Raw genomic sequence first — 18,606 nt, forward strand, 5'->3', positions numbered from 1 at the left:
CATTTGTTTAATATTCAAAAAGTTAAATGATAAAAACATAACAATAATATTAATTAAAACAAGTTTTTTAAATTAATTAAAATTGTCCCCTTTTTTGTATTTTTTTTTTTTTTTTTTTTTTTTGAAAAATTCGCGGAATTTCTGCCGAAATGCATTGTGGATGCGCACGCGCATGCGCAATAAATATCCATATGTTCTTGCTGCCTGCTTCTTGGTAATAAAGATAAAATTTGTTGGTTAGTTTTTTTTTGTAATAAAATAATAAGGAAAAATAGATTTTTCCTTGAGAAATAAACTATGGCTTTAGTTTCAGCAAGGACAGTTTTAAACCCAAGTATGTTTTTCATATTTTTCATTATTTCATTCATTGTTTTTCAATAGTTTTGCAAATGAAATTTCTCTCACAAAATCAATGCCGACTTTGCATGTTATACCTTAAGAATTTTTTTTCAATCACATGTAATTAATAAATGAAATAAATATGTTAATTAATGATATTCTTTTGCTTTTTTTTAGTAACTCGTCAGTCCCTTGGTATTTCATCTTTTAATAGACAATTCGCCAATTTTGTAAGTATTGCATTATTTTAGTTAGTAATGTTTTTTTTAAATAGTCTTATTTAGTGTTGTAAATATACTTTAATAAACAGTTTTTAATTAGAATAAAAAAATTACTATTTATGGCTCAGTTTTTTTTTTATTTTTTTAAATAAGGTTCGAATGTTTTTCAAATATTTACACAAAACAAAGGTGGGGGGGACGACCTTACAAAAAAATTGCATTGAATTTATAAATTGAATTTTCGTTTATAGGATCGTCGAAATGAATTAAAAACCAAACTCTTTTTGCCAACAATTGTTGCTCAAAGATTTTATGCAGAAAAAGAGGTTTATACGAGAAATAAGCCACATTGTAATGTGGGTACAATTGGTCATGTTGATCATGGCAAAACTACCCTTACAGCGGCTATAACACAAGGTGAAACAAAAAAAAAAAATTTCTGTATTAAATTAATTTTAATATATTATTTTATTTTAATTAAATTAATTTAATTATTATATAATTGTTTTTATACAGTGCTTTCTGAGAAAGCATTAGCAAAAGCAAAAGCCTATGGTGAAATTGACAATGCACCCGAAGAGAAAGCTCGTGGAATTACAATTAATATTGCACATGTTGAATATCAAACTGATAATCGACATTATGGACATACCGATTGTCCTGGTCATGCTGATTATATTAAAAATATGATAACAGGAACAGCGCAAATGGATGGTTCTATATTAGTTGTTGCCGCAACTGATGGTGTTATGCCACAAACACGTGAACATTTATTATTAGCAAAACAAATTGGTATCGAGCACATTGTTGTTTTTATCAATAAGGTAAAAGAAATTCTATTTTAAATAATTTAAATGGAAAAATTAATTTTTGTAAATTTTTTTTAGGTGGACGCTGCTGATGAGGAAATGGTCGAACTTGTAGAAATGGAAGTACGTGAATTATTGACAGAAATGGGTTTTGATGGTGAAAAATGTCAAATAATAAAGGGCAGTGCACTTTGTGCATTGGAGGGTAAAAATAAAGAAATTGGTGAAGAATCAATTTTAAAATTACTCGAAGCTGTTGATAATTATATTCCAACACCAATGAGAGAATTGGATAAACCATTTTTAATGCCAGTTGAGGGTGTATTTTCAATTCCAGGACGTGGAACAGTTGTTACTGGTCGTCTTGAACGTGGTATTATTAAAAAGGGCAATGAATGTGAATTTGTTGGCTATAATAAAGCATTTAAAAGTACAATTACTGGAATTGAGATGTTTCATAAAATTCTTGATGAAGCGCAAGCTGGTGATCAATTGGGTGCATTAATTCGTGGTTTAAAACGTGATGATATAAGACGTGGTATGGTTTTATGTAAACCGGGAACAGTAAAATCATGCGATCATGTTGAAGCGCAAATGTATATGCTCAGTCCTAATGAGGGTGGACGAACAAAACCAATATCAAATTATATTCAATTACAAATGTTCAGTAGAACTTGGGATTGTGCAGCGCAAGTTATTATACCAGGAAGAGCAATGGCTATGCCAGGAGAAGATGCAGGGTATGTTTTTATAAAAATATAATAATTGTTTTACTTTGAATTTATTGATTTAATTTTTTTTTAGGATTGAATTGAAGTTATATAGGCATGTGGTTATGGAAAAGGGTCAAAGATTTACATTGAGAGATGGTACAAAAACATTGGGAACTGGTGTTATAACGAAAGTTCTTCCAAATTTAACACCGGAAGATAAATCACTCGTAATTGAAGGGAAAAAAGCAATTGAAGCAAAGGAAAGAAAAAAGGCCCATGGAAAGTAAATTGTATTTAATAAGACACTATTTTGTAAATTAACTTTAAGAATAGAGTTTAAAAAAAAAAAATGATAACTCACAAAGTAATCAATTTTCAATCATAATTTACTTTTTTTTTCACTCGATATATATTAAATATTTAACTTCACGTGATTATTGTGAGTTGTTCTTTTTATGTAGGAATAGACATTTTTATTTTAATTAAATTTGTTGAAAAAAAAATTCTTGTAATTTCATTAAATAAATCAACTTTCTATGAAATTCCCTTTTTTTTGTAATTTAAGGTTCTAAAGAATTTTTAAAACAAAATGTATCATTCACGTTTTATTAAATTCAGACATCAGAAATACAATCCGCTCAAGGTAGTCCAATCAAACTCTCATATTTATAAAATCAAATAAGATTAAATCCACAGATCTATTCGCATTGATTCTAAATTATTTTACCAGGGGAAAAAAAAAATGTAAATATTACACTACAGACTTTACACATTTCGCTCTTATGAATACGTCGATCAAAAGGCAACATTTTCGCTACTTTGGTTTCCAAAAGACACAAATTGGTTGTTTTTATGTAGAAAAAAAGGGGAAATGTATATTTTGGAGACAAAAAAAAAAAAAAAAAAAAATCATACATTCACTTCTGCTTATATAAAAATAGTAAACAGTCCTCGGTAACTTGAAACAGACATTTAAATATAACAAAACTGAAAAATGTATCATCTTTCAGTTAAAAATTTCTGAATTATGAAAAAAAAAAAGAATTAACAAATTACCTCACTTGAAGCGGAGCCAATAAAATATTCAAACAATTTCCTAGAGAGAGAAAAAAAAACTAGTGGCGTTAATGTTGCCGTAATATTGCTGAATTGTGCAATTTTTTAATTTAATAATTTAAGTTTTACAGTGATGAGTTTTTTTTTTCTTGACTGACGTATTTTAACTCACTGTTTTCTTCTTTTTTTTTTTTTTTTTAAATTTTTGTTGTTTTCTTTACAAAAGAAAGCAATTTTTTTTAAATTTATTGCTTGCAGTTAACTGTTAACACATTTCGTTTCAAAGATTCTTCTTTACAAAACTAATCTTGTGGTTTTTTTTTTCTTTTTTTTCATCAAAAATTTATTTATTTTAGAATCACAGAAATATTTCTGGCTTTTGTTTATTTTTTATTAATCAAGAGCCGGAATTAAATTCAATTACATACACACACACAAAAAAAAAAAAAGAAAACAATTAACTTTGTAAGAAAATGAATCTTGAACAAAACGAGGTGAGTAGAGATGTTGTCAATCATTACTCAATGTTGACCCTCATTTGTACCGAGGATTTTGTATTATTTGATAAAAAATAAACCTAAAGATCTTCATCGTCCTCTGGTAGAGCCGTCTCTTGGGCTTCTTTGAGATCCTTTTCAATTTGTTGCTGCCATTGTGGGTCCATTGTGACTTCAGGAGGAAGAAGTGCTGGCATCGCAACGAATTCAAGATTTGGATCTCCAATCAATTTACGTGCCAACCACAAGAAAGGCTTCTCGAAATTGTAATTACTTTTTGCACTGATGTCATAATACTGTAAACAAATTTTATATTTAATTAAATTTAAAAATTCAGTTTTTTTTTTTGTCTTCATATTTGTAAGACATATTAATAAAAAATTTCACAATGAAACAATAGAAATTAAAAGGAATTACCTGGAGATTCTTCTTCCGATGGAAAACAATGCTCTTGGCCTTGACTTTTCTGTCCTTAATGTCAACTTTATTACCGCAAAGAACAATGGGAATATTTTCGCAGACTCGGACCAAATCTCGATGCCAGTTTGGTACATTTTTGTACGTCACCCTGGACGTAACGTCAAACATGATAACCGCACACTGCCCTTGAATGTAGTAACCATCACGGAGACCACCGAATTTTTCCTGACCAGCGGTATCCCAGACGTTAAATCTAATGGGACCTCGATTCGTATGGAATATCAAGGGATGAACTTCAACTCCAAGTGTAGCGACATATTTCTTCTCAAATTCGCCCGTAAGATGACGTTTTACAAAAGTTGTTTTTCCAGTACCTCCGTCACCTACCAGAACACATTTGAATGTTGGCATATCAGCTTCTTGCGCCATTTTTTGTTTTCAGTTATTGTTTTCAGTTGCTGGCAAAATAATCTGCAAATTCAAATTTCACATAAATATCATTTAAAAACTAAATTCTAAAATTATAATTATTTCAATGAAAATCCAAATTCTATTGAATTAGACAATGATTCAAATTTTTTCTTTAAAAGTAATTAACATAAATTTGCGTAATCATTCTAACGGAAAAATATATTTTTTTTTTGTCCCCCAACTTTACGACAAATTTAAAAGCATGAAATATTTTAATTTCTTCAAATAGTTTAAATATGAATTTAGATTCTTAATAAATAGAAGACGACAAAAGCACGCGGTTAGGTTGGCACAGAAACTAAAATGAGGCGCGAAGTCCATATTCGTTCATGGAGCATAACCACACAACCTTCAAATTGACATTTTGACTCGATGAAACATAAAAAAAAAACATCTGATAAAAATGGATTTTTATCACAATCAAATAAAAAAAATACAAAACATGATTCAGATATTAACGAGAAAAGCCAGATACGGGTAATTTAATGAACTTTTTTTTTTGGCAAACTATTGAAATCACGAACCTTGTGCGTGATCACTTGAGAGTCACTATAAATTTTATAGTTTATTAATTGCCTTTGAACGTTTTGAAAAATAACTTATTAATATTAATTGAAAATAATGAAAATTCGTTAAACGCCGGTCCCGCGCATAATACTTTAACGGTGCACTTAATGACCACGCCGACAAATTCTCAAGTTTTCACCTTCAACGGCGCCCATATTCTCATTGTAAGGAAACTCGTATCTAGCATACCTTAATTAATCCTTGATATTTGTGAAAGTAGTCACCGAAAATGCACTAAATTAATGTTGAATGTCTTATAAAACTGAAAATAACACAATGTAGAGACAAAATTTCCCGGGAAGTTACGAGGTATGTGAAAATGAACGATAAAACTTACCATGCAACACAGTCGTTATGGCTCACAATGGCGTTCCTTCGAACTAACGAGTGGCGATCAACTTCCTTGTAATTCGTTAAATTTATATAAACAAATATTAAGACACCAATTATATTCAAATATTAATAAAAAATTAATAATTAATTTTCATTGCACTATTTTTTCAAAATAAACATGTTTTTTGACAATTTTTTATAAAAATATAAAGTCAATTACAGCGACATCTGTCCTTTAAAATACAGGGACGTACTTAAGTGTCACTTCCTGAGAGGCATTTTTCACAAATTTTATCCTTAATTCAATAAAGAATTAATTGATCATTAAAATATTTAATAAATGTAAAATTATACAAACATAGGACAAGTTTTTCTGTTTCGAAAATTGACTAAAATAAAATGAATAACGAAAATAAATGAAGGGCAATATTTTTCGGCCATCTTATATAACAAAAGTGCGCCAAATTTGAATAATTTTAATGACTATGATAAAAATTAAAATTATTATTAAAAATGTTAACGAAATAAAAATTGTATACCTTTTTTGTATTTTTTTAAAAAAAATTATATAAATAAAATTTCTAGTTTAAATTTGTGTTTATCGATAAAACAGAAATTTTCTGTTTTATCATTTGATGGACAACCGTTACATTTTTCAAAATTCGAACTTGTTATATCTCATGTCAATTGTTGCAGAAAAAAAAAACATGGTGGAATATTAAAATCATATTGTAATTAATTCATGATTAATGAATTTCACATCTTTTATCTATAGTTTGATTGTTTATTAATAGAAAGAGTGAATAGAAAAGAAAATGAAATCCGCGTAAGTATGGAAAATTAATTATAAATAACCTAACCTACAAAATTGTTTCTAAAAACATCTCTCGTTTATTTACAATTTATTTCAATGATAATGTTTGATTATTAATACTATTATTCTTTAGAGATAGTATGAATTATTAGGATAAAAATGAAAAAATTGGAATTAATTTTCCAGACGCTCAAAACCATCAAGTTCGGCTCGAAAAATACCGGGTCATCGTCATCGATACAATTTGCAAATTGGTGATCCGGTACAAGTATTTTGTCGTTTACGTCCAATTCAATTGCGCAACGAATTATCATACATGAAAGTAATTTCTGATAAAACAATAGCAATTTATCCACCTGAATCGTCAACAAATTCACGTTCAACGGGCAAAGAAATTTTAACAACATTTACACGTGTCTTTCCATCAGAAACATCACAAAGTGAAATTTTTCATATTATTGCATTGCCATTGATTGAAAATTTATTTCAAGGCAAAAATAGTTTACTATTTACCTATGGAATAACTGGAAGTGGAAAAACATTTACAATGATGGGAAATGAACGAGAAGGTGGAATTATGCCAAGAACATTGGATGTTATTTTTAATAGTATCGCTAATTATCAGACGAAGAAATTTATTTTTAAGCCTGATAAATTAAATGGTTTTGAAGTACAAGGCGAGAAGGAGGCATTTCAAGATCGAAAAAATGAATATCAAACACGTCATCCAATTCCAACACCTCGAAGTGGAAAAATAAAAATGTATTCTATAAAAAATGTTTGATTTAAAAAAAAAAATTTTGAATATTTTATTGTCTGTAATTAGATTTTTTTATTTTTTAGGCGTAAAATTGATAGCGACAGCGAAACTACTCCAACAATTCCTCGTTCTTCCGAGGAGTCTGATATTTTACAAATTGATGCAGACAATGCTTACGCTGTTTTTGTTACTTACATTGAGATTTATAACAAGAGTGTTTATGATTTATTAGAAGAAAATGATATTCGTGGAGTGTAAGTTTTCTTCAATTCTGTTTAGTAATAAAAAAATAATTAAGAAAATTTTATTCTAAAAATGCAAATTTTTGAAAAGAAAATTGTTTTTTTTTCAGGAATCTACAGAGTAAAATTATTCGCGAGGACGGTAATAAAAATATGTACGTTCATGCTGTAACTGAAATTGAAGTGAAAAATACAGAAGAAGCTTTTGAAATTTTTCAAAAAGGACAACGTAGACGACGAGTTGCTCACACGGCACTTAATGCTGAATCCAGCAGATCACACAGTGTTTTTTCAATTAGACTTGTCCAAGTATTTTACATATTTTAAAATAATATTTAATTTTATTTTAAAAAGAAAAAAAAGATTTAAAATTATATCTGTTTTTTTTTTAAGGCACCTCTCGATTGTAATGGTGAAATGATAATTTCCGATAAAGAAGCGATAGGAATCAGTCAATTGTCATTGGTCGATTTAGCTGGAAGTGAAAGAATGAACCGTACAAAAAATACTGGACAAAGATTACGAGAAGCAGGTTTATTAATTTTTTTTAACCATAATTTATTAATTATTATCGAATAGACTATATATATATATATATATATAAAAATTAACTCAAAATTGCTTCTTTTTAGCGAGCATTAACAATTCTCTTATGACTTTAAGATCTTGTATTGAGATATTGAGGGAAAATCAGTTAAATGGTACAAATAAAATAGTTCCGTATCGTGATTCAAAACTGACGCATCTATTTAAAAATTACTTTGAAGGCGAAGGACAAATTAGAATGATTGTTTGCGTTAATCCACGAAAAGATGATTTTGATGAAACTATTGTGAGTTAATATTTTTTTTCTCTTAAATTATTTTATTTACTGTAAATTGTTTTTTTTAATTATTTTCAAGTAAATTTAAATTTAATGCTTTTTTTAAATTTACAGCAAGTGATGAAATTTGCAGAAATGACACAAGAAGTAAAAGTCACGAAATCTACAGTAAAATTGTTGGATCCAGATTTCACACCAAGAAAACGTCATGCAAATCAGGTAAAAAAAAACAATTAAAACACTTCTAATGAATAATTAATTAAATTTAATTTTTAAAATATTCAGTTACTGAAAGAGATTAATCATCAAAACGGATTAGAAAGAAATAAAGAGACTGTCAGCGATTCGGATATTGATCTTGGTCCTATTTACGGGTGAGTTAAAAAACTAATTTTTTAATTTAGAATAAGCGGTTAATGAATGAAAAATACAGAAATTTTAATAATTATTATTGTAATTTAAAAATTAAAATTGTATCAGTCTTGGAGGTTCATTTCCAAATTTGGAGATTACTAATCCTGACAATGAGGGATTAATTATGAATTTAATATACTTTCTCGAGCAACGAATCAATAAACGCAATTGTCTACGCGCTGATTTGGAACAAAAAAGTAAGTACTTCAATATTAATTAAAACTACTTTAAAATTTTAGAATAAATTAATATTAAGAGAGTGGTTTTTTTTCAGTAAGTGAATTTAGAAACATTCTTCTAAAAGTAGAAGAAGAAAATGCGAGTTTAAAAGTAGAAAATGCTTCTATAAAGGCTTATCATAATCAACAATTAAAAAAGGTAAATTTAGATTCTTTTAAAAATTTTTGTAAATTATTAAAAACTAAATATTTCTTAGGTTTCAGCGCTAGAATGTCATGTAGAAAAAGCAGAAAGCCAAATTGATAGTCTTCTTCGAAAAATAGATAACGCAAATAATACAATTAAAAATCTTCAACAATCTGTAAGTATTAGTTTTTATTTCGTTTTAAAAAGCAAAATTTACAAATTAAATAAACATTTTTCTTTTTTTTTTTTTTTTAATTTTAAATTAAAACAACGGAAAACTTCAATTTCTTCCAGTTGAATGATAAAAATGTTGCTCTTAATCAAACAATGATTGAAACTCAGAGAGTGAAGCAAAAATATAGCAACAAATTGCAAAAGGAGGCGGAAAAAATTAATCTCCAATCGGAAATGAGAATGCGTATAGAACACAGTCATCTTCAAGTGGGTGGAAATAAATCTAAATAAATTCTTTTTTTTTAAATATATATTTTTTAAATTTTAAGGTAATTTTTTTGATAAGATAACTATTTGATAAGATCATTTTATTTTCAGAGCCAACTAAGGGAAAAGGATGAGAAGATAAAATCGGCTCGACAAATATTAAACGAAAAAATGGATTTAAATTCAAATTCAAGTGATACAAAATTTTCACTACCAATCTCACTACCTACCTATCAACCTTATGAAGCTGGCGATAATAATTTATCAGTAAAATCTCCTGAAAGTACAATTATTCAATCAAGAAGGGTAAGTAATTTAAAAAAAAACTTATTTTTTTAATAAATATTAATAAATATATTTCACTTTTTTTTTAAGGATAAAATTGCAGTTGCAAATTCAAGATATCGTCGTTCTCAAAGCGCTGACAAATGGATAGATCATCGGCCGGGACCTTTAGTTCCTGTTGAAACTATTCTTCAACCTTTAATGCGACGAAAACGAAGTGTCTCTGAATTACTCAGTCCTCAAAAAATTACAGACGGCGCTTCACGATATTGTCTCATTTCTCAGGAACAAGATTCAGATGGTGATTTGGAAACAAAATTGTACAAGGTAAATATTTAAGAAGAAATAAACAATAATAACGTAAATAAAAATTTATAATTAAGAATAAATTATTAATTTGAAAAAATAGAAAATTAATTTTCCAACACATTATTAATATTTCAAAATAAAATAAAAATATAGTAATAAAATTTAATTTTTTGAAAATATTTTATTTGTCTAGGGCGATATTGTTCCAACAAGTGGCGGAGGCGCTCAAGTTATTTTTAACGACGTTGAATATTTAAAACAAGCTTCCCCAAATGGAAGAAAACGAAGTGGACCTTCAACGAGAAGTATTTATCCAGAATTAAATTCTGAACAATGCTCTAATGGTGAGAGTACTTCTAAAAAATCTCGCACATAACTTTTTTTTTTAAGAAAAAAAAGACTGATTCATAGTTTAACAGTTTGTAAGATATTTTTTATATTAATATAAAGATATTAATATATTTTTCGTTATATTTCATAAAGACTGTTAACAAAAAGTTCTTAATAATTTTTATCTCAACGATGTTTTATTCTCATTAATTAAATGAGATTGTTATTGAAAAAAAGTTTATTAAATGAAAAATAAATTTTTTTATAAATATAAATTCAATAATTATTAAAAACCTTTACTTGCAAAATTCAAACTCAATTTTCAATTTATTGTAATAATTATTATTACAATTAAAAATTATTAATAATAAAATAAATTCAAAGAATTTTTAAAATTTGTTAAGGTTTAATTTATTTCGCTTTTGTTATTTTATATAAAATGAAAAACAATTATCGCAGTGTATCAAAATTAAGTTCCTTTTTTATTCTACAACAATTTGGGATCCACCCTTGTTGAAAAACCTCATTTTTACATTCGATTTTTTTTTTTTTTTTTGCCTATTTAAACGTAAATTTGCTTTTTTATCTCATTCTCTCTCTCACTCTCTTTTTTTGTTTACAAGTCTTCATTTTCTATACATTTTTACTAAACGCAAAAAATCACACAACATTTACAAAATACTTTTTAGGGGAGGGGCATACTTCTCCAATTTAGTTGTAAATCTTTAACAAATTGACAATTATTATTTATTTTTTTTTACAGAATAAAACAAGTTTCATGCAAAATATTATTAACAATTGTAGAGAAATTTTTGAAAGTTAATTTTAAAAAAAAAAATTTGAAAACATATTTAGAATATTGTAAAAATAAATTTTACCCAAATAAAAAAATTTATTTAAAAAAAAAAAAAGTAAAATTATTCGAGAAAACATCTATTAGAACAAAAAAAAAAAAACGCATTTTAGTGCGCCAATAATTATTTTGAAAATAAAAAATAATTTCATTAAATTCACAAAATTGTATATCATTTTCTTTTCTCGAAGATTATTTTAATAATTTACAAAAATCGGAAATTATTGTAGTTATATGCGAATAAAGGAAGGACAATGTGATTACCTTAAGAGCTAGTAACGCAGACTATTATTCTACTAAACGACTTTTTTTTTTTTTGATTTGAAATTATAATACATGAAAATTTATTACATTCTCTTAGATTAAATAAAATAAGACACAGTTGGGTGAGTCAAATGTGAAAACATCCAAAATAAAATTAAAAAAAAATGGATGCATCAAAATAATTTAACTTTTTTTTTAAAAATGCATTATATTCTTCGCAATTTATTTATCAAGAATTTTAAATTTAAGGCAATGTAGCAGAGTTAAATTGCTAAAAAAATCTTTTCTCATTACATGCAAATTGTATAAAAATTTTTTTTATTTTTTTTTTTTTTGGTGGCAAATTATAAAAGTCGAGCTATCGTTTATTTTTAACAATTCATCAATTTTAAGACTCCAATATTTAAAAAATAACAAACAAAAAAAATTATTAAACTCCATTTTTCAAAATTATATCAATTTGAACTATAGGAGAATTCAGTCAAAAAAAAAAATATTTACAGTTACCAAATCAAATTATTAATTATAAAACGATTAAAAAAAAGAGATAAATAACAGAATTCATGTCTGAATAGATAAAGTAAAATGTATTCTTTCCCAAATATAAAGAACAGGTTAAAACCTTTTTAAAAAAAAGGAACAAAAAAAATTGTTTTTCCCACATGAATAACATCTCTCCAAGAAGATGCAAATTCTCAATTTTGATGTTTCTCTGAAAGTGTTAATAATGAATAAATACACAAAAGATAGTATTTAATAATTATACAAGTAATTTAAATCATAAATCTTTTTTTTCTACTTCAGTCAAATATGTTTCATTTTTTTTTTCACAAATCGTTTTAATAAATTTACTTCATCAAATGTTTCATGACTATAAATGATAATAAAAATTTTGTAAATTAAAGGAACATAAACACAAAAGAAAGGAATTATACGAACCAAGTTCAAACGTCAAGTTTTCCCTTCTCATATAAGTCAAAATATTCTTTTTGTCCGTTAGGGGGTGAGAGAAAACAAAAAAAAAAAAAAAAAAAAAAAAATGAGCAATTTTACTCTGCTTCCAAACATTATGCTAATCGAGGTTTTTTTTTGTTTTTTTTTTTTTTTACTTATAATCTAGAATTAACGATATCACAATATTAAGAGGTATCAATGGGACACCGCTCCTCCAAAAAAAAAATAACAGTTTTTCTTTCGCTTAGTTTAAACTTCGATTTATGACACTTTTTTCATTTTAAAAATTAGTAGCGCTGTGACTGCGATTCGCCGTTTTACCTATAACACGCGATGATGTTCTCGTTGGCGTTGGTCGTAATTGATAACCACCAGAATTATTAGTCATCGTTCCATTCATTGCAGCAACATTTGGTGCAATTGTTTTTAAACATTTTTTCGCCTCCTCCAATTGTTTAAAAATAATTTCCCTCTTCATTCTTTCGGCATTTAATTCGCGGAATAATTGTTCTTTGGTTTTATTTGCAAATGGGCACAATACCCTGTGTTGAATTAGACAAACTGCCGATGGCCTCCTTTCTGGATCTGGATGGACCATGAGCTAAAGGAAAAAAGAAAACAATTGTAATAAATCATAATTAAGAAATGAATTTAAAAAAAAAAAAAAAAACGGGAATATAAATTACCTTCAGTAAATCGTTAAGTTCCCGACTGTACTGCGACAATTCGTCGAGATCACCATTTCGAATTTTGTGCCATTCGGGTCCATTTTTTGGCAATGGTCCACCGCCACCCGCCTCATAAACCGTCAATCCAAGTGCAAATATATCAGCCTTAGGTAAATGCATAAAGTCCTCGTGTAATATTTCCGTTGGTAAATATCGACAATCACCTTCTTCAACTTGTGGATTATTTATCGACGTCACATGTCCTAAATCACCAATTTTATATGTTACCTCCTCTTCTTCCTCGGTTGCTTCCTCCTCATCAAATCCATCATCCGCCGAATCATAATTCACAGCCGATAAACGTTTTTCTTTTGTTATAAAAATATTACCCGGTTTAATATCCATATGCACGAGTTGCATTCCATGTATATACCTAAGACCCTCGGCCACTTGTAACAATAATTCACGTAATTCTTGTTCTGAAAATGTTTTCTTTTCAATTTGTAAATTTGTTATCGCATCAGCTAAACTACCACCATTACAATATTCATTTTGTATTATCATATGATTATCCTCAGCCCATGCTGAATAATATCTAACAACATGTTGATGTTTCCCAAGAACAGCGTGCGCATGAACTTCATTGAGGGCATTTTTTTCATTCACCTTACCGGCTTGTGCAACGGGTTTTAAACTTTTTTTAATTGCATACGTACAACCGTCTAATCGATTTATGCATTTATAAACTGAACCAAATTCACCTGAACCAAGTAAACCAACTTCGAGAAATTCTTGTTGATAACGAGGAATATTTGGTACTTGAAGTGCTGCACGCTTTGATGGCTGTTCAGTTTCATTCTCTGAATCGGAATCGAGTTGAAATTTTGGTAGTGCAATGTCCGGTGATCTAGAGAAAAAAAATAATTTTAAATAATTTTTAAATAATTATAAAAATATAAATTAAAAAGAAAAAGATTTTTTTTTTACCCATTGAGACTACGTTTTGATCTCGTTCGTTTTCTCGCTGTCAATAACATTCCATTTGGTGTGAATGGATTAACATTTGCTGCTGGTTTATCAGCTTTTTGGTAATTTCCAACTGATCTCGACTTATCAATAACATAAAGTCGTGATGATTTATTTGGCACTGGTGTGTGCATTCCACTTTTCTCAATTAATGTCTTAGGCGTTGCCGGTGAATCAAAAAGCCTGAGGGCTCGTACCCTTTTGTAAGGTGGACTGCACGCCATTGACATTTTCGATGAATTACTACTATCATTAGCAGCTAAATTAAAAAAAAAAATCATCATTTATCTTTTCTTTGCACGTAAAATTCAATTTTTTTTCAAACAAGAAAATTACAATTTTTATAAGAAAATAAAAAAGAAATTTTTTTTTTACAATTATTGTAAGGAATTATTTTTATATAGGCAATAAAAAAAAAAATGACAAATAATTGTAAATTTTATGAGAAACTAGAACTATAAAAATTATCATAAAATTCAATCTTTCTAAACAGATAGAAAATTCATTGTTAGATATATCAAGAATAGTATATGTTTTCTTCAAGTTTAACAGACATCTATAAAATTCATTGTGCTGTAACTCCGCTGGGAAAATCGTACTTTCAATCTTTAGACCTGCTTTGGAAAAAGCCCTTTGTTAAGAAAGGGCCGTCATCCAAAAGTCGAAATTCATAAGGGAGACACATTTTGAAAATATCATAAAATTTTATCCTATTAATATCAGTTCCTTGACCTTATAATTTTTATCCAAGGTGAATAATATCAATGTAAAAAAAAAATTGTCAATTTCTATTAATTATAATATATATATTTATATTAAAATTATAAATAATTAGTCAAACAATAATTTTAATATAAAAATTTATTTTATTATTTTATTCCTATATTTAGTTTTTAATTTTATTATATAGTATTAAATATTATATGTTAAATTATATAAAAGATAAAATAAAAAACAAAATTTTAGCATCTAATAATCAAAACTAGGAATTTTTTGTAAACTTTCTAATATTCATTTAATACTATTTCTAAATCTAAACGTACCTTTCAAAAATCACGTTTTTTATATAAGATAAATTTTGATTTAGAATCTTCAAGATGAAAGCAAAGATGTTGCCATCTGCCAACAGGAATTCATAAAGAAACATCTTCGATATTTAATAATGGTATCGTCAGTTTCAGAACCTTTTGATAATAAAAAAAAAAAAAGTAATCATATTTTTAACTTCCTGGGAAAATGGAAATAATAACTAAATATTCTTTCATCTTAAAATTAAGATAAAAAAAAAGAAAATTACTTTCTTTAAATAAAATAACTTCTTTTTAAACAAAGTAAATATTCTTATTTTATCTAAATTTCTATTAAATTTATCTTTTACTTTTTAATAAAGAATTAAAGCACTTTTTTTTATATATAATATTTTTAAACATTATTTGACGTTTCACTTATTAAAAACAAATCTGTATGAAATAATTGGACTCAATAATATCAATATCAATTATTTAATAACAGAAATGTATTTTAAGAAAATAGAAATCTAATCTTATCCCTAGCTAATTATTATCTCTAAATCATAATAAATTCCTACAAATTACATATCGCATCGAAAGCCAATTTTTAATAATTTTACGATGGATATTATTCACCTTAAAAATTAATTTTAGTCATAAAAATATTAATATTTCAATTTAGTTGGCCGAAACGTGTCAACACAAATTTTTTTTTTGTCAATTCAGCCAAAATGTTTGATATATTTTACGTATTAAAAATTTTTATTTGTCAGCAATTCGATCCAAATTTTCCAAAAAAAACTCGAATTGTCTGAAAATTTTTTTTTTAATTTTTAAGAAAAGAAATGAAAAAAATTGACAATTCTTTGTCTATATAAGAAGGTTAGGAAATCATATACAAAGAGAATTTCTAACCTGTCACAAAAATGGCTGGAGTCTTGTTGTTGTTTACAGGATGTAATAAATTTGATTCATCATCATTACAATCCATTTCATTTTGAAATGAAAGCTTTTTTGGAGCATGCTGTAATGGTGTAACTCCAAAATCTTCAGCTGATGTATCAAAAACATCTTCATTATCATAACCCGAGCTATTTGTACGACAACTAATATTCAATTCTTCATCTTCAATGTCGCATTCGTCAAAATGCAACCTCTGCGCAAATTCCATTTTCATTAAAAAGTTGTCACCATACGTTTATTTATATACACTAAACACTCGCGCACCAAAAAAAAACAAAATTTATTCCCACCTTGAAATAAATTTTGAAATTAACGAAAAAATTATTTACCAATTTTCACTTTTTAAAACGTTTACATTCGAATACTGTTGGCGATTTGCTTTGCAAGCGCTGCACCACACGCTATGTCCGTTATGGCGGGTGCCAAGCAATAGCTCATGGGAAATTTTACATAGCCAATCAAAAATGTCGTATACAAGTTTTCATCTAAACAGCAGGCCCAAAACTGAGGCTTCCAATTGGTTGTTTCAATTTTTCATGATGGCCGCCATGAACGAAGGTAGCGTCATCTGCAACCCATATTTTCAAGGTCTCCTTCTCCCCTGTCGTCTCCATCATCACACCACCTCTCTTGATTTTATTTCCTTTTATTTTGCATCTGCACCGCACAGGTATATTTTTGACCTTTCAAATTTAAAAAATAAATTAATGCACATATGAAGATTTTCTTTCTTATTATATATAACTATATTTTTTATGGGGGAAAACTAACCTAAATGTTTGTTTACATTTTATCTTTTATTTCACATACATGTTAATTTTGAATTTTTATTGTTTTCCCTTATATGTGTATAGGAATGAATTCTACAAGTTTTTTTTTTTTTTTTGGCAGCTGCAACCTGTGGAGCTGATGTTTTGATAGAGATTTAGGGTAACTTTTCAGAAGGGTGAAAGGAATTAGTACAGATATATATAAATGCATAAATAATAAGTCAAATTAAGACGTATATATATTTGTTATTTAATTATAATTTTTAACATAAATAAAAATTATTTAAATATTTTTCAATAATTACAATTTAAAAAGAAATTATTTAAATATAATTTCTTTAGTTGAGAAAAAATATTTTAAAATTGAATATAATAAAATAATAAAATTTATTAAAAATGATATTTTATAACGTCTAAGGTTTAAAGACCCTTGGAAAGTTATTTAAAAGTTTAAATGCCATTTAGAGGCAAAAATCTTATAAAGAATTTAGAGACAGTTGTATATTTTAGAAAAAGCAAAAGTGTCTTCTACCTACTATCTTTAAGTAACCGAGGGTGGAAAAGAGAGGCACAACACCTGCGCTCATCCAGAAACTTCTTTGTCCCTTCGAAAGTTATTATATTCTTTCGAAAATCATTTCAAGGCAATTTATTTTTATACAAAAATATATAAAGTTATAGAGAGAAAAAAAAAGAAAATATTCCAAGACCGTTTTATAATTTGTATTTCATTTAAAATTACTTTCACACTTTCGAAATGTATTTTTATATATATATTTTTTTTTATAATAAATTTGAAAGAAAAATTATAAATGTTTGTTTTTTTGTTTTGATTTTATTGTTTTATTTTCAATTTTAAATAATTTTCATTCAAACAAAAAATTAAATCCCTAGGTAAAATTTAAAATACACACAAAATTCCTTTAGTCACACCTTTTTCTGATTGACAAAAGCATTTTCATAATGTTCCTTTTTCTTTGGCTTATTAAATTGACATTCTACCAGTTAAGAAATGAATAAGTTTAAATAGGATTTGTGGTCAGCGATGGCAAATAATGAAAAATCTTTGTTCACGCTACACGAGCATATTATTCGAAATTCAAGAGAAGTTATTATTAAATTTAACAACAGAGCGTTTCTAAATGATCATTGTTTTGATTTTTGGATAAGCTGTAAGAGCGAGTGCAAGTGTTAAACTTTTCCCTTTAAATTTGAAAAAGATCGTCCTTCAAGATTAAAACACCCGATTTTTAGAAAGGGTCGTTGGTCGCATCTTATGAGAGGAGGAGGTCTTTAAATTTGTTGTACTACATAGTAATCTATTCTTCTTTTTTGCCTAAAATTTCTTTGCTGGGGATCTAATCCTTCGAAAATTTTTTTTTTTTTTATCTACTAGAGTACAAACCCAATCGCAGGTAGTTATAACCCCTCAACAACAACTATAGCGACCTTTCGTAGACTCATAAATATTTAGAGGCTGAACTTTTGGGTTCAAAGATGAATTATCTTGGGTCGGAAAAATATATATATATATAGTATACAGCAGCTGTTGCTGTAGCAGTTTTCACAATACTGTAAACGCGAACTTTTCAAAATTACACGCATTTTCAAAAATCTGTCAAAGATTTTATTTCCGTTCAAAGATTTATTTCTTTTCTCTTTTAAAAATTATTTTTCGAAAATAGATCCCAAAAGCTATAAATGTGAAAGTATATAGAATATTTTCAATTATTGCGAATTGCCTTCCACTTTCTTATTGTTATAATTTTCAACAATAAATTTACATATATGACTTTTAAAGAAAATTATAACAGTTTCCTTTTAAAAATGATTCCTATTACAAAAGAGACGTTAAAATAATCATAAATGTTACTAAATAATTATATAA

At 27.1% G+C, this 18,606-nt stretch overlaps 4 protein-coding genes across 6 annotated transcripts; 2 read left to right on the forward strand and 2 right to left on the reverse strand.

Annotated features, from left to right (window-relative positions):
- Positions 1 to 174: 174 nt before the first annotated feature.
- On the forward strand, positions 175 to 3,126 carry LOC127276676 (elongation factor Tu, mitochondrial-like). Its single transcript, XM_051297281.1, has 6 exons — positions 175 to 334; positions 517 to 569; positions 812 to 977; positions 1,077 to 1,384; positions 1,448 to 2,109; positions 2,174 to 3,126. Exons 1-6 carry the CDS (start codon positions 298 to 300, stop codon positions 2,367 to 2,369), a joined length of 1,422 nt encoding a protein of 473 aa, XP_051153238.1. The 5' UTR covers positions 175 to 297; the 3' UTR covers positions 2,370 to 3,126.
- LOC127276678 (GTP-binding nuclear protein Ran) lies at positions 2,675 to 5,512 on the reverse strand. 3 transcript variants are annotated; one of them, XM_051297284.1, is made up of 4 exons: positions 5,431 to 5,492; positions 5,283 to 5,355; positions 4,053 to 4,526; positions 2,675 to 3,931 (listed from the first exon to the last, which is right to left on the reverse strand). In XM_051297284.1, the coding sequence occupies exons 3-4, from the start codon at positions 4,482 to 4,484 to the stop codon at positions 3,716 to 3,718; spliced, it is 648 nt and encodes a 215-aa protein (XP_051153241.1). In that variant the 5' UTR covers positions 4,485 to 4,526; positions 5,283 to 5,355; positions 5,431 to 5,492; the 3' UTR covers positions 2,675 to 3,715. The 3 variants fall into 3 exon arrangements, with proteins under 3 accessions (XP_051153241.1, XP_051153239.1, XP_051153240.1); XM_051297282.1 differs by lacking the exon at positions 5,283 to 5,355 and having other exon boundaries at positions 5,431 to 5,512; XM_051297283.1 differs by lacking the exons at positions 5,283 to 5,355; positions 5,431 to 5,492 and adding an exon at positions 5,051 to 5,226.
- A 568-nt stretch (positions 5,513 to 6,080) lies between these two features.
- On the forward strand, positions 6,081 to 10,796 carry LOC127291657 (kinesin-like protein KIF23). Its single transcript, XM_051320856.1, has 15 exons — positions 6,081 to 6,252; positions 6,427 to 7,002; positions 7,084 to 7,254; positions 7,353 to 7,551; positions 7,636 to 7,774; positions 7,875 to 8,074; positions 8,180 to 8,284; positions 8,351 to 8,439; positions 8,546 to 8,676; positions 8,754 to 8,857; positions 8,916 to 9,020; positions 9,140 to 9,286; positions 9,398 to 9,592; positions 9,662 to 9,898; positions 10,074 to 10,796. Exons 1-15 carry the CDS (start codon positions 6,242 to 6,244, stop codon positions 10,254 to 10,256), a joined length of 2,592 nt encoding a protein of 863 aa, XP_051176813.1. The 5' UTR covers positions 6,081 to 6,241; the 3' UTR covers positions 10,257 to 10,796.
- On the reverse strand, positions 10,674 to 16,162 carry LOC127291658 (wee1-like protein kinase 2). Its single transcript, XM_051320857.1, has 4 exons — positions 15,901 to 16,162; positions 13,937 to 14,234; positions 12,968 to 13,856; positions 10,674 to 12,882 (listed from the first exon to the last, which is right to left on the reverse strand). The coding sequence occupies exons 1-4, from the start codon at positions 16,160 to 16,162 to the stop codon at positions 12,562 to 12,564; spliced, it is 1,770 nt and encodes a 589-aa protein (XP_051176814.1). The 3' UTR covers positions 10,674 to 12,561.
- Positions 16,163 to 18,606: the final 2,444 nt, after the last annotated feature.

The sequence above is a fragment of the Leptopilina boulardi genome, unplaced genomic scaffold (genome assembly GCF_019393585.1).
Source record: "Leptopilina boulardi isolate dan_hultmark-lab unplaced genomic scaffold, ZJU_Lbou_2.1 LbouV2_150, whole genome shotgun sequence".
NCBI classification, from domain to species: Eukaryota; Metazoa; Arthropoda; class Insecta; order Hymenoptera; family Figitidae; genus Leptopilina; species Leptopilina boulardi.